The following is a 16,296-nucleotide window of genomic DNA, read 5'->3' as shown; positions in this document are numbered from 1 at the left end:
TGTCTTTGTTCATTCTGGAACACACAAGTTCATTGTGAGAGTGCTCCATTTTCCCAATCTCAGTGCTTCCCCCCATAACGATAAGAGCCATTCCTGCAACATCAGGTTTAGATTTGTTGTTGTTATTCCTTTTCATTGTATGTAACTGTATATATCCTATTGTTTTGTTCCATTTTGTATCATCTTTCTATATTTTTTATAAACACTGTCTACGTTTCTGGATTAAATATATAAAATTCAATAGATTTGTTCCTCTTGCCCTGTAAACTGCACCGCTGAAGGCATTCGCTACCTGTAATGGATGTCCAATCATCCTGTATAAACGATTGCTGGTGACAGGTAGGAGTTCTTCTATTATTTTGGATTTGACAGTGATCGTATCAGGGTGTATAAATATATATTCCATGCATTGGAATCGGAGGTGTATATACCATACACTCACTGTGAGTTCCCAATGACCGGCCTAGTACTGGAAACAGCCGCGTAATTGTCTCGACGATCGGAGGCAGCGGAGTTGTGTCTCCCTGACAAACTGGTGACAGTGGTGGGATCTGCACGACTCCACTGGCTGTTATCCCTGACAAATTGGTGTCAAATCTTTGTGACCCCCCTGGGGTCCCTGCAATTAATTTTGACAGCTAGTGGTATTGGGGGGATCTGGGTGACACCCCACCCCCCACAGTCCATCAGTGTCCCTGCACTTATCTTTGACAATAGGTTTCTTAATATTTAACCCCTTTACTTCTTTTGACACAAAAAAGTTGTGTCCCTGCCTTTGATGCGGGCTCGCACGCTGAGCCGGCATCTTTCCCCACACATAATGGCTGGTTTAATCTTACTTTCGTGGGCGGAGTGGAGCTCCGCCAATGATTGTTAACCGGTTAAATGCATCAGTCAATCTCTGACAGAAGCATTTAACACGTGTCGACAGGGACGTTCGTCATTTCACGTCCCTATCTGAGTGCCCGCGACGTGATCGCAAGGCGTTGATGGGTTGTCATGAAAGCCGGGGGACCGCTGATGACCCCCATGCCTGCCATTAAGATCCACTTGTAAACGTCAGCCCGTGGCCGGTGTTCATAGGAGAAAGTGATTTTAGCTATACGTATTGCACAACCGATTGGGTGATCGCAGGTTCAAGTCCCCTAAGGGGGACTATTAAATACAATAAAAACTGAAAAAAAGTTCAAATCATCCCCCTTTTGTCCCATTAAAAATAAAACAAAAAAAACATGTTTGATATTGCTGCGTTCATAAAAGTCTGACTTATCAAAATATGAAATAAATGAATCCAATCTGCAAATGGTGTAACAGAAAGAAATCAAAAAGCCAGAATTACATTAATTGTAATAAAATGCAATAAGAGATGATCAAAACATTTTATCTTTCCCAAAATGGTAGAAGTAAAAGCGTCAGCTCGGGGTGCAAAAAATAAGTCCTCACCCAGTCTCATAGCCCTCAGGTCTTGGAAAATGGCAAAAAATGCAAAATTTGTTTTTTCTTACAAATTTTTCCATTTTTTTCACCCCTTAAATGAAAAAAAAAAAAGAACCTGCAGATGATTACATTACGTCTGTGTAATTGTCAGTGAAGATGGGAAATAATATAGAGAAGTGAAGATGGGAAATAATATAGAGAAGAGAAGATGGGAAATAATATAGAGAAGAGAAGATGGGAAATAACATACAGAAGTGAAGATGGGAAATAATATAGAGAAGAGAAGATGGGAAATAATATAGAGAAGAGAAGATGGGAAATAATATGGAGAAGTGAAGATGGGAAATAATATGGAGAAGTGAAGATGGGAAATAATATAGAGAAGAGAAGATGGGAAATAATAAAGTGAAGTGAAGATGGGAAATAATATAGAGAAGTGAAGATGGGAAATAATATAGAGAAGTGAATATGAGAAATAATATAGAGAAGAGAAGATGGGAAATAATATAGAGAAGTGAAGATGGGAAATAATATAGAGAAGAGAAGATGGGAAATAATATTGAGAAGTGAAGATGGGAAATAATATAGAGAAGAGAAGATGAGAAATAATATAGAGAAGAGAAGATGGGAAATAATATAGTGAAGAGAAGATGGGAAATAATAAAGAGAAGTGAAGATGGAAAATAATATAGGGAAGTGAAGATGGGAAACAATATAGAGAAGTGAAGATGGGAAATAATATAGAGAAGTGAAGATGGGAAATAATATAGGGAAGTGAAGATGGGAAATAATATAGAGAAGAGAAGATGGGAAATAATAAAGAGAAGTGAAGATGGGAAATAATATAGAGAAGAGAAGATGGGAAATAATATAGAGAAGAGAAGATGGGAAATAATATAGAGAGGAGAAGATGGGAAATAATATAGGGAAGAGAAGATGGGAGATAATATAGAGAAGAGAAGATGGGAAATAATATAGAGAAGAGAAGATGGGAAATAATATAGAGAAGAGAAGATGGGAAATAATATAGGGAAGAGAAGATGGGAAATAATATAGAGAAGAGAAGATGGGAAATAATATAGAGAAGTGAAGACGGGAAATAATATAAAGAAGTGAAGATGGGAAATAATATAGAGAAGTGAAGATGGGAAATAATATAGAGAAGTGAAGATGGGAAATAATATAGAGAAGTGAAGACGGGAAATAATATAGAGAAGTGAAGATGGGAAATAATATAGAGAAGAGAAGATGGGAAATAATATAGAAAAGTGAAGATGGGAAATAATATAGAGAAGAGAAGATGGGAAATAATATAGAGAAGTGAAGATGGGAAATAATATAGAGAAGTGAAGATGGGAAATAATATTGAGAAGTGAAGATGGGAAATAATATAGAGAAATGAAGATGGGAAATAATAAAGAGAAGTGAAGATGGGAAATAATATAGAGAAGTGAAGATGGGAAATAATATAGAGAAGTGAAGATGGGAAATAATAAAGAGAAGTGAAGATGGGAAATAATATAGGGAAGTGAAGATGGGAAATAATATAGAGAAGTGAAGATGGGAAATAATATAGAAAAGTGAAGATGGGAAATAATATAGAGAAGAGAAGATGAGAAATAATATAGAGAAGAGAAGATGGGAAATAATATAGAGAAGAGAAGATGGGAAATAATATAGAGAAGAGAAGATGGGAAATAATATAGAGAAGAGAAGATGGGAAATAATATAGAGAAGAGAAGATGGGAAATAATGTAGTGAAGTGAAGATGGGAAATAATATAGAGAAGTGAAGATGGGAAATAGTATAGAGAAGAGAAGATGGGAAATAATATTGAGAAGAGAAGATGGGAAATAATATAGAGAAGTGAAGATGGGGAATAATATAGAGAAGAGAAGATGGGAAATAATATAGAGAAGAGAAGATGGGAAATAATATAGAGAAGAGAAGATGGGAAATAATATAGAGAAGAGAAGATGGGAAATAATATAGAGAAGTGATGATGGGAAATAATATAGAGAAGTGAAGATGGGAAACAATATAGAGAAGTGAAGATGGGAAATAATATAGGGAAGTGAAGATGGGAAATAATATAGAGAAGAAAAGATGGGAAATAATATAGAGAAGTGAAGATGGGAAATAATATAGGGAAGTGAAGATGGGAAATAATATAGAGAAGAGAAGATGGGAAATAATATAGAGAAGTGAAGATGGGAAACAATATAGAGAAGAGAAGATGGGAAATAATAAAGAGAAGTGAAGATGGGAAATAATATAGAGAAGAGAAGATGAGAAATAATATAGAGAAGAGAAGATGGGAAATAATATAGTGAAGAGAAGATGAGAAATAATATAGAGAAGAGAAGATGGGAAATAATATAGAGAAGTGAAGATGGGAAATAATATAGAGAAGTGAAGATGAGAAATAATATAGAGAAGAGAAGATGGGAAATAATATAGAGAAGTGAAGATCGGAAATAATATAGAGAAGTGAAGACGGGAAATAATATAGAGAAGAGAAGATGGGAAATAATATAGAGAAGTGAAGATGGGAAATAATATAGGGAAGAGAAGATGGGAAATAATATAGAGAAGAGAAGATGGGAAATAATATAGTGAGGAGAAGATGGGAAATAATATAGAGAAGAGAAGATGGGAGATAATATAGAGAAGAGAAGATGGGAAATAATATAGAGAAGAGAAGATGGGAAATAATATAGAGAAGAGAAGATGGGAAATAATATAGAGAAGAGAAGATAGGAAATAATATAGAGAAGAGAAGATGGGAAATAATATAGAGAAGTGAAGATGGGAAATAATATAGAGAAGTGAAGATGGGAAATAATATAAAGAAGTGAAGATGGGAAATAATAAAGAGAAGTGAAGATGGGAAATAATATAGAGAAGTGAAGATGGGAAATAATATAGAGAAGTGAAGATGGGAAATAATATAGAGAAGTGAAGATGGGAAATAATATAGAGAATTGAAGATGGGAAATAATATAGGGAAGTGAAGATGGGAAACAATATAAAGAAGTGAAGATGGGAAATAATATAGAGAAGTGAAGATGGGAAATAATATAGGGAAGTGAAGATGGGAAATAATATAGAGAAGAGAAGATGGGAAATAATAAAGAGAAGTGAAGATGGGAAATAATATAGAGAAGAGAAGATGGGAAATAATATAGAGAAGAGAAGATGGGAAATAATATAGAGAGGAGAAGATGGGAGATAATATAGAGAAGAGAAGATGGGAGATAATATAGAGAAGAGAAGATGGGAAATAATATAGTGAAGAGAAGATGGGAAATAATATAGAGAAGAGAAGATGGGAAATAATATAGAGAAGAGAAGATGGGAAATAATATAGAGAAGAGAAGATGGGAAATAATATAGAGAAGTGAAGATGGGAAATAATATAGAGAAGTGAAGATGGGAAATAATATAGGGAAGTGAAGATGGGAAATAATAAAGAGAAGTGAAGATGGGAAATAATATAGAGAAGTGAAGATGAGAAATAATATAGAGAAGTGAAGATGGGAAATAATAAAGAGAAGTGAAGATGGGAAATAATATAGATAAGTGAAGATGGGAAATAATATAGAGAAGTGAAGATGGGAAATAATATAGAGAAGTGAAGATGGGAAATAATATAGAGAAGTGAAGATGGGAAATAATATAGGGAAGTGAAGATGGGAAATAATATAGAGAAGAGAAGATGGGAAATAATAAAGTGAAGTGAAGATGGGAAATAATATTGAGAAGAGAAGATGGGAAATAATATAGAGAAGAGAAGATGGGAAATAATATAGAGAGGAGAAGATGGGAGATAATATAGAGAAGAGAAGATGGGAGATAATATAGAGAAGAGAAGATGGGAAATAATATAGAGAAGAGAAGATGGGAAATAATATAGAGAAGTGAAGATGAGAAATAATATAGAGAAGTGAAGATGGGAAATAATAAAGAGAAGTGAAGATGGGAAATAATATAGAGAAGTGAAGATGGGAAATAATATAGAGAAGTGAAGATGGGAAATAATATAGAGAAGTGAAGATGGGAAATAATATAGGGAAGTGAAGATGGGAAACAATATAGAGAAGTGAAGATGGGAAATAATATAGAGAAGTGAAGATGGGAAATAATATAGGGAAGTGAAGATGGGAAATAATATAGAGAAGAGAAGATGGGAAATAATAAAGAGAAGTGAAGATGGGAAATAATATAGAGAAGAGAAGATGGGAAATAATATAGAGAAGAGAAGATGGGAAATAATATAGAGAAGAGAAGATGGGAAATAATATAGAGAGGAGAAGATGGGAGATAATATAGGGAAGAGAAGATGGGAGATAATATAGAGAAGAGAAGATGGGAAATAATATAAAGAAGAGAAGATGGGAAATAATATAGAGAAGAGAAGATGGGAAATAATATAGAGAAGAGAAGATGGGAAATAATATAGAGAAGAGAAGATGGGAAATAATATAGAGAAGAGAAGATGGGAAATAATATAGAGAAGTGAAGATGGGAAATAATATAGAGAAGTGAAGATGGGAAATAATATAGAGAAGTGAAGATGGGAAATAATATAGAGAAGTGAAGATGGGAAATAATAAAGAGAAGTGAAGATGGGAAATAATATAGAGAAGTGAAGATGGGAAATAATATAGAGAAGTGAAGATGGGAAATAATATAGGGAAGTGAAGATGGGAAATAATAAAGAGAAGTGAAGATGGGAAATAATATAGGGAAGTGAAGATGGGAAATAATATAGAGAAGAGAAGATGGGAAATAATATAGAGAAGTGAAGATGGGAAACAATATAGAGAAGAGAAGATGGGAAATAATAAAGAGAAGTGAAGATGGGAAATAATATAGAGAAGTGAAGATGGGAAATAATATAGAGAAGTGAAGATGGGAAATAATATATAGAAGAGAAGATGGGAAATAATATAGAGAAGTGAAGAAGGGAAATAATATAGAGAAGTGAAGATGGGAAATAATATAGAGAAGTGAAGATGGGAAATAATATAGAGACGTGAAGATGGGAAATAATATAGAGAAGTGAAGATGGGAAATAATATAGGGAAGTGAAGATGGGAAACAATATAGAGAAGTGAAGATGGGAAATAATATAGAGAAGTGAAGATGGGAAATAATATAGGGAAGTCAAGATGGGAAATAATATAGAGAAGAGAAGATGGGAAATAATAAAGAGAAGTGAAGATGGGAAATAATATAGAGAAGAGAAGATGGGAAATAATATAGAGAAGAGAAGATGGGAAATAATATAGAGAGGAGAAGATGGGAGATAATATAGAGAAGAGAAGATGGGAGATAATATAGAGAAGAGAAGATGGGAAATAATATAGAGAAGAGAAGATGGGAAATAATATAGAGAAGTGAAGATGAGAAATAATATAGAGAAGTGAAGATGGGAAATAATAAAGAGAAGTGAAGATGGGAAATAATATAGAGAAGTGAAGATGGGAAATAATATAGAAAAGTGAAGATGGGAAATAATATAGAGAAGTGAAGATGGGAAATAATATAGAGAAGTGAAGATGGGAAATAATATAGGGAAGTGAAGATGGGAAATAATATAGAGAAGAGAAGATGGGAAATAATAAAGAGAAGTGAAGATGGGAAATAATATAGAGAAGTGAAGATGAGAAATAATATAGAGAAGTGAAGATGGGAAATAATAAGGAGAAGTGAAGATGGGAAATAATATAGAGAAGTGAAGATGGGAAATAATATAGGGAAGTGAAGATGGGAAACAATATAGAGAAGAGAAGATGGGAAATAATATAGAGAAGTGAAGATGGGAAATAATATAGGGAAGTGAAGATGGGAAATAATATAGAGAAGAGAAGATGGGAAATAATAAAGAGAAGTGAAGATGGGAAATAATATAGAGAAGAGAAGATGGGAAATAATATAGAGAAGAGAAGATGGGAAATAATATAGAGAGAGAAGATGGGAGATAATATAGAGAAGAGAAGATGGGAGATAATATAGAGAAGAGAAGATGGGAAATAATATAGAGAAGAGAAGATGGGAAATAATATAGAGAAGAGAAGATGGGAAATAATATAGAGAAGAGAAGATGGGAAATAATATAGAGAAGAGAAGATGGGAAATAATATAGAGAAGAGAAGATGGGAAATAATATAGAGAAGTGAGATGGGAAATAATATAGAGAAGTGAAGATGGGAAATAATATAGAGAAGTGAAGATGGGAAATAATATAGAGAAGTGAAGATGGGAAATAATAAAGGGAAGTGAAGATGGGAAATAATATAGAGAAGTGAAGATGGGAAATAATATAGAGAAGTGAAGATGGGAAATAATATAGGGAAGTGAAGATGGGAAATAATAAAGAGAAGTGAAGATGGGAAATAATATAGGGAAGTGAAGATGGGAAATAATATAGAGAAGAGAAGATGGGAAATAATATAGAGAAGTGAAGATGGGAAACAATATAGAGAAGAGAAGATGGGAAATAATATAGAGAAGTGAAGAAGGAAATAATATAGAGAAGTGAAGATGGGAAATAATATAGAGAAGTGAAGATGGGAAATAATATAGGAAGTGAAGATGGGAAATAATATAGGGAAGTGAAGATGGGAAATAATATAGAGAAGAGAAGATGGGAAATAATATAGAGAAGTGAAGATGGGAAACAATATAGAGAAGAGAAGATGGGAAATAATAAAGAGAAGTGAAGATGGGAAATAATATAGAGAAGTGAAGATGGGAAATAATATAGAGAAGTGAAGATGGGAAATAATATAGAGAGAGAAGATGGGAAATAATATAGGGAAGTGAAGAAGGGAAATAATATAGAGAAGTGAAGATGGGAAATAATATAGAGAAGGAAGATGGGAAATAATATAGAGAAGTGAAGATGGGGGAAACAATATAGAGAAGTGAAGATGGGAAATAATATAGGGAAGTGAAGATGGGAAACAATATAGAGAAGTGAAGATGGGAAATAATATAGAGAAGTGAAGATGGGAAATAATATAGGGAAGTGAAGATGGGAAATAATATAGAGAAGAGAAGATGGGAAATAATAAAGAGAAGTGAAGATGGGAAATAATATAGGGAAGTGAAGATGGGAAATAATATAGAGAAGAGAAGATGGGAAATAATATAGAGAAGTGAAGATGGGAAACAATATAGAGAAGAGAAGATGGGAAATAATATAGAGAAGTGAAGAAGGGAAATAATATAGAGAAGTGAAGATGGGAAATAATATAGAAAAGTGAAGATGGGAAATAATATAGAGAAGAGAAGATGGGAAATAATAAAGAGAAGTGAAGATGGGAAATAATATAGAGAAGTGAAGATGGGAAATAATATAGAGAAGTGAAGATGAGAAATGAAAACAAAACAAAAAACACTAAACAATTGTGGAATTGCTTTTTTTGCAATTTTAACTCACTTGGAATTTTTTTTCTCGCTTTCTGATGCATAAAATGATAAAATAAATGATGTCATTCAAAAATATAAGTCATCCTGTTAAAAAACAGGTCCTCGTACAACCATGGGCACAGACAAAAATAAAAAAAGTTATGGCTCTAGGAAGAAGGGGAGGAAAAGACAAAAACGAAAAAAAACAACTGAAAATTACGGGGAATGTAAGTCCATATATATTAGAATATAATCTAGTAATTCTTACTTTGGTGAAAATGCCTACTCTCCCCAAAACGTACAGTTCTGCCAATATTTTGTGTTACATTTTCACTCCGTGGTCATTATCACACACATTCCACCATCTATTGATTCTGTGGGAAAAATTTTGTTTCCCCAAAATCACACGTACTGAACAGGTAAGGGTTAATGTTTCCGTACACTATCACCGGATCATATGATGCTGTTATTAGGTAATAAACCCCCAGGCAGCCAATAGCAGATAGCGCTCTGCAGCCCCTCCTAGTGGTAGGAATATGTAGTGCATATATCAGGAGGATATAAAGCATGGTGATATCTGCTGCTCTTACAGATCGTCTTCTCCTGGATATTCCCCCTCGGTCTCCTGGGCACAATGATAACCTGTCTGCTGCTCCTCCTTAGTCTCGGTAAGTCCTGATATTATCTGGAGCCCCTCAGGTAATGGGAATATAGTAGGGACTGATCTCCAGGCAGCTCCTGATCCAGAAGAGGAATATTCCCTGTAACATCCGTCATTCCTGGTGACTGCTCCGATCAGTGTCACACAACAAGTGATGGCGGCTTCTATCTTCTAGGGTCGGTGGACGGCGTCAGAATCCATGGCAAAGATTTCAAAATGATGGTGAAAGAAACAACGAACAAAGAGATATCAGATGCTCTTCCTAATAACTGCTTATGTGCGAAAAAAACAAGCGATCAAATATTGGATCGTATTCGAAGGTAAGTGAAAATCTATACAAGATGTGACCTGCAGTCCTATGTAACACCACAGATAAAACACAGAGAGTTATCACTGTATTATCTGTGGTGTTACATGGGACTGCAGGTGACATCTAATACATTATCTGTACTCAGAGAGTTATCACTGTGTTATCTGTGGTGTTACATAGGACTGCAGGTGACATCTACTACATTATCTGTACACAGAGAGTTATCACTGTGTTATCTGTGGTGTTACATAGGACTGCAGGTGACATCTACTACATTATCTGTACTCAGATAGTTATCACTGTGTTATCTGTGGTGTTACATAGGACTGCATGTGACATCTACTACATTATCTGTACTCAGAGAGTTATCACTGTGTTATCTGTGGTGTTACATAGGACTGCAGGTGACATCTACTACATTATCTGTACTCAGAGAGTTATCACTGTGTTATCTGTGGTGTTACATAGGACTGCAGGTGACATCTACTACATTATCTGTACTCAGAGAGTTATCACTGTGTTATCTGTGGTGCTACATAGGACTGCAGGTGATATCTACTACATTATCTGTACTCAGAGAGTTATCACTGTGTTATCTGTGGTGTTACATGGGACTGCAGGTGATATCTACTATATTATCTGTACTCAGAGAGTTATCACTGTGTTATCTGTGGTGTTACATAGGACTGCAGGTGACATCTACTACATTATCTGTACTCAGAGAGTTATCACTGTGTTATCTGTGGTGTTACATAGGACTGCAGGTGACATCTACTACATTATCTGTACTCAGAGAGTTATCACTGTGTTATCTGTGGTGTTACATAGGACTGCAGGTGACATCTACTACATTATCTGTACTCAGAGAGTTATCACTGTGTTATCTGTGGTGTTACATAGGACTGCAGGTGATATCTACTACATTATCTGTACTCAGAGAGTTATCACTGTGTTATCTGTGGTGTTACATGGGACTGCAGGTGATATCTACTATATTATCTGTACTCAGAGAGTTATCACTGTGTTATCTGTGGTGTTACATAGGACTGCAGGTGACATCTACTACATTATCTGTACTCAGAGAGTTATCACTGTGTTATCTGTGGTGTTACATAGGACTGCAGGTGACATCTACTACATTATCTGTACTCAGAGAGTTATCACTGTGTTATCTGTGGTGTTACATAGGACTGCAGGTGACATCTACTACATTATCTGTACTCAGAGAGTTATCACTGTGTTATCTGTGGTGTTACATAGGACTGCATGTGACATCTACTACATTATCTGTACTCAGAGAGTTATCACTGTGTTATCTGTGGTGTTACATAGGACTGCAGGTGACATCTACTACATTATCTGTACTCAGAGAGTTATCACTGTGTTATCTGTGATGTTACATAGGACTGCAGGTGACATCTACTACATTATCTGTACTCAGAGAGTTATCAATGTTATCTGTGGTGTTACATAGGACTGCAGGTAACATCTATTAGATTATCTGTACTCAGGGAGTTATCACTGTGTTATCTGTGGTGTTACATAGGACTGCAGGTGACATCTACTACATTATCTGTACTCAGAGAGTTATCACTGTGTTATCTGTGGTGTTACATAGGACTGCAGGTGATATCTACTACATTATCTGTACTCAGAGAGTTATCACTGTGTTATCTGTGGTGTTACATGGGACTGCAGGTGATATCTACTATATTATCTGTACTCAGAGAGTTATCACTGTGTTATCTGTGGTGTTACATAGGACTGCAGGTGACATCTACTACATTATCTGTACTCAGAGAGTTATCACTGTGTTATCTGTGGTGTTACATAGGACTGCAGGTGACATCTACTACATTATCTGTACTCAGAGAGTTATCACTGTGTTATCTGTGGTGTTACATAGGACTGCAGGTGACATCTACTACATTATCTGTACTCAGAGAGTTATCACTGTGTTATCTGTGGTGTTACATAGGACTGCATGTGACATCTACTACATTATCTGTACTCAGAGAGTTATCACTGTGTTATCTGTGGTGTTACATAGGACTGCAGGTGACATCTACTACATTATCTGTACTCAGAGAGTTATCACTGTGTTATCTGTGATGTTACATAGGACTGCAGGTGACATCTACTACATTATCTGTACTCAGAGAGTTATCAATGTTATCTGTGGTGTTACATAGGACTGCAGGTAACATCTATTAGATTATCTGTACTCAGGGAGTTATCACTGTGTTATCTGTGGTGTTACATATTACTGCAGGTGTCATCTACTACAGTATCTGTACTCAGAGAGATACCACTGTGTTATCTGTGGTGTTACATAGGACTGCAGGTGACATCTACTACATTATCTGTGCTCAGAGAGTTATCACTGTGTTATCTGTGGTGTTACATAGGACTGCGGGTGACATCTACTACATTATCTGTGCTCAGAGAGTCATCACTGTGTTATCTGTGGTGTTACATAGGACTGCAGGTGACATCTACTACATTATCTGTACTCAGAAGGCTATCACTGTGCTCTCCGTGGTGTTACATAGGACTGCAGGTGACATCTACTACATTATCTGTACTCAGAGAGTCATCACTGTGTTATCTGTGTTGTTACATAGGACTGCAGATGACCTCTAATAGATTATCAAACTGTATAATGGACCCCACACTTTACAAGGGCCCCAAGAGTAGTTCCTATAAAGTATGAGGGCCCTCCCACACCATTTCAGAGCCCCCCACAATTACCCCCGCAGTGTATGAGGGTCCCCCATTGTTTATGATATCCCCACAAGCTTCTATTATATAAAAAAACAACAGATATTCACAAAATACAGGATCCGGATGAGTCCGCTGACAAGGTCCGGACAGACGAACGGGCAGTCATTGCGCTGACGCACACACAAGGGTTAATAGTAGTGATGAGCGAGCAGTAAAATGCTGGGGTACTCGTTACTCGGGTCGAGCAAATTGGAATACTCGGGTGCTCGACCCGAGCTACGAGCCCAATGTAAGTCTATGGGAAACTCGAGCATTTTTCTGGTGCTCCTCCCCGGCGGTCTGCAGAAGGTCAAAAATTGCCAAAATCGATGGGAACAGTGCTCAATTAGACGTCAGGCAGGCAGTATATATAGGCAGACAGGCAGGCAGGGTATATAGGAGGGTGCATGAAAAACATAGCAGGGCACTTGGAACACACTAGTGCCCTCCGATTTTCATGCACCTGTCTCTTTAAAAAAGCCGTCCGGCAATTCATCAGCGGCATACACTGGTACTGACAATTTAGAACAGAAAGAATAGAGCATCACACATAGATTAGATAGATAGAAACATGTCAGTCACATATATAATAAGTACAGTGACAGTGTTGGTTACTGTACTTGTCATTTAGTGTTAAAATAAAGGATTTATTAAAAAAAAAAAAAATTGGCGTGGGGTACCCCGTAATTTTAGTCTCTAGCGGAGGTTAAGCAGACGGCTGGGGCAAATGTTTGAAGCCTGGGAAGGGGGTAATACCTAGTCTTTACTAGCTATTAAAATGGGGGACCCAAAAAAAATTACGTGAGGTCCCCCCTATTTTAATAGCCAGCAAAGGCTAGGCAGACAGCTGGGGGCTGATATTAATAGCCCAGGAAGGGTGCCATGAATATTGGCCCCCTCCCAGGCTAGAAACACCAGCCCTCAGCCGCCCCAGAAATGGATGTGCCAATTCTGGCACTTAGCCTCGCTCTTCCCACTGCCCTGTAGCGGTGGCAGTGGGGTAATAGGGTTAGGGTTGATGTCAGCTTATAATGCCAGCTGACATCAAGCCCAGGTTAGTAATGGAGAGGCATCTATAAGACACCCCCATTACTAACCCCATAGTGAAAGTTAAAAAAAAAACATAAACACCCAGAATAAAGTCCTTTAATTGAAATAAAGACACAATTCTTTAATGTTCTAAATTAAACTCTACTTACCATCACGCCCATTCCAGCTCAAGCCAACGATCTCCTGCAATAAAAGTAAAATAATAAATCAACCTCATCCTTACCTTTCCATGGGTCCCAGGACGGCTTCAGCTCTGCTGCATTGACAGGACAGGCTGGGAGGGGGCCAATATTCATGGCACCCTTCCTGGGCTATTAATATCAGCCCCCAGCTGTCTGTCTACCCTTTGCTAGCTATTAAAATAGGGGAGACCCCACGTCATTTTGTTTTGGGTCCCCCATTTTAATCGCTAGTAAAGGCTAGGTATTCAGCTGGGGGCTGATATTAGTAGCCTGGGAAGCTCCGTGGGTATTACCCCCTTCCCAGGCTTCAAACATCTGCCCCGCCGTTTGCTTAACCTCCGCTAGAGACTAAAATTACGGGGAACCCCACGCCAGTTTTTTTTTTTTTAATAAATCCTTTATTTTAACACTAAATGACAAGTACAGTGACCAACACTGTCACTGTACTTATTATATATGTGACTGACATGTTTCTATCTATCTAGTCGATGTGTGATGCTCTATTCTTTTTGTTCTAAATTGTCGGGTACTGGTGTATGCCGCTGCTGAATTGCCGGCTTTTCATGTTTCACTGTGAGCACTGTTCCCAGTGACATTACAGTGAGTGGCAGACAATCCCTGAATGATTGGTGCTCTAAATAGCGCCAAACATGCAGGACGGGGACCCTAGCTCCCGCCCGAGCATCTCGAAAGTACTCGGCGAGCTCCGAGCATCTCGAGTACTGAGATGCTCGGGCGAGTACCGAGCAGTGGCGAGCATGCTCGCTCATCACTAGTTAATAGGATGGGTCTCCTACAGACCAACAGGATATTTTTCTTTTTTGCCTCCAGGGCCCAGGTGGAGATGAACACATTATAGTTTCGCCCCTGGTGACATTACTCTTTTGCTCCCTCAGGTGCTGCGGTATACGAGACTGCTGCTATAGAGATATATACGATTGTTTCAAACTTTTTCAGCCATACTCTTACACTTACAGTAATGGGACCATCACTTGTGGTAAGTGCACCGTTCTCTTTGGGGTCAGGATACAAGGTGACATTGGGAGATACGAGTGTAACAAACCCTCAGCTGTGATTACAATTTTTTTTAGATAGAGTTAAAAATGTTCTAGTTCACACACTTCATTCAGAGATATTAAACTTGTATAGAAGTTTTAGGTATAACGGCCCCGATTCACCAAAACTGATGTTTTAATTTCCAGTCATGATCTCGGGTGCGCTGGAGTAAGACGCTCAATAGAAGCGTAGAGGTCATAGTGAATCTGGTGCATCGTTCAGCTGCCGGGCACCAGGGACAGAACTGTGCTGCAGTCACGGATCAGAGTTTATTTCTATATTACTTTATGCCATTTTCCTGCTATATATTATAATGAATTTGTGAGGTCGTGCTCGACCACACCCTCCGCTAAGCTCCACCCACTTTTCAAAAGTTAGAAGAACTAGCAGAAAAATGGCAGAAGTTACAAAATTTCAGTTTTACGCCACATTCATGGTGCAAACTGTTTGACTAATTGGTTGAAAGCCTATTAGAAAGATATAGAAGTATTGAATTCAGAATCGGCAGCATTTAAACTTTATTTAGTCAACGAGAAGTCGCTGTATCACGGCTGAGGTATTTTATAAAACTTCTTTAATTCTTTTCACATAAACTGGAAATTTGTTGTCCGCACCATTCACTATTAAATCAGATTACAGATCCTTTGTCTCATGTCTCAGCCACGGATCGTCCATAATGATAAATGTTTCTGTTACTCCCGCAGATCGGAATAAGTACATAGGAGAATGTGGCATACAATACTGTGAGTGCGACCTGAAAGCCTCGAAGTGTCTAATGGACACCAAGAATCCAGAAGACAACACAAAATATGGAGAAAAGTGTTACAAGAAAATTAAATCATGCAGTGATAAATCATTTACGAAGTTGTTGTTCGGAAAAAAATTAATATAATATTTATTGTATCAGATCTCATAAGAACTTTACACTGTATTCCTCCAATTAATTGTTATTAGAAACCGAGGACACAACCAAGAAGGCTGCTGTGACATCATCGACATGGGGAGATATTCAACATCTATGTGCTGCTGGTGGCGTCACTGTGTCCATACATTACATTACTGATCCTGAGTTACATCCTGCATTATACTCCAGAGCTGCACTCACTATTCTGCTGGTGCAGTCACTGTGTACATATATTACATTACTGATCCTGTACTAAGAAAATAAATCTACAATTAATATAAATAATTGGGTCGTTTTCTTCTGAAGTTTGTGCTGTATTTAACCTCTTCATATTCACTATTCTGCTGGTGTAGTCACTATGTACATACATTACATTACTGATTCTGAGTTACATCCTGTATTATACTCCAGAGCTGCACTCACTATTCTGCTGGTGCAGTCACTGTGTACATACATTACATTACTGATCCTGAGTTACCTCCTGTATTATACTCCAGAGCTGCACTCACTATTC

The 16,296-nt window shown here is 37.0% G+C and overlaps 1 protein-coding gene across 1 annotated transcript; it reads left to right on the top strand.

Moving 5' to 3' along the window:
- Positions 1–9,379: 9,379 nt before the first annotated feature.
- On the top strand, positions 9,380–16,067 carry LOC141219392 (acidic phospholipase A2-like). The gene is made up of 4 exons (XM_073666109.1): positions 9,380–9,524; positions 9,693–9,837; positions 14,719–14,819; positions 15,583–16,067. The coding sequence occupies exons 1-4, from the start codon at positions 9,491–9,493 to the stop codon at positions 15,768–15,770; spliced, it is 468 nt and encodes a 155-aa protein (XP_073522210.1). The 5' UTR covers positions 9,380–9,490; the 3' UTR covers positions 15,771–16,067.
- The last annotated feature ends 229 nt before the right edge of the window (positions 16,068–16,296 follow it).

Source organism: Phyllobates terribilis, unplaced genomic scaffold (assembly GCF_046119375.1).
Source record: "Phyllobates terribilis strain yellow unplaced genomic scaffold, ASM4611937v1 Scaffold_267__1_contigs__length_2608826, whole genome shotgun sequence".
Taxonomy (NCBI): Eukaryota; Metazoa; Chordata; class Amphibia; order Anura; family Dendrobatidae; genus Phyllobates; species Phyllobates terribilis.
Note: the sequence above shows the minus strand (reverse complement) of the source record. Positions and strands in the feature narration are given on the sequence as shown.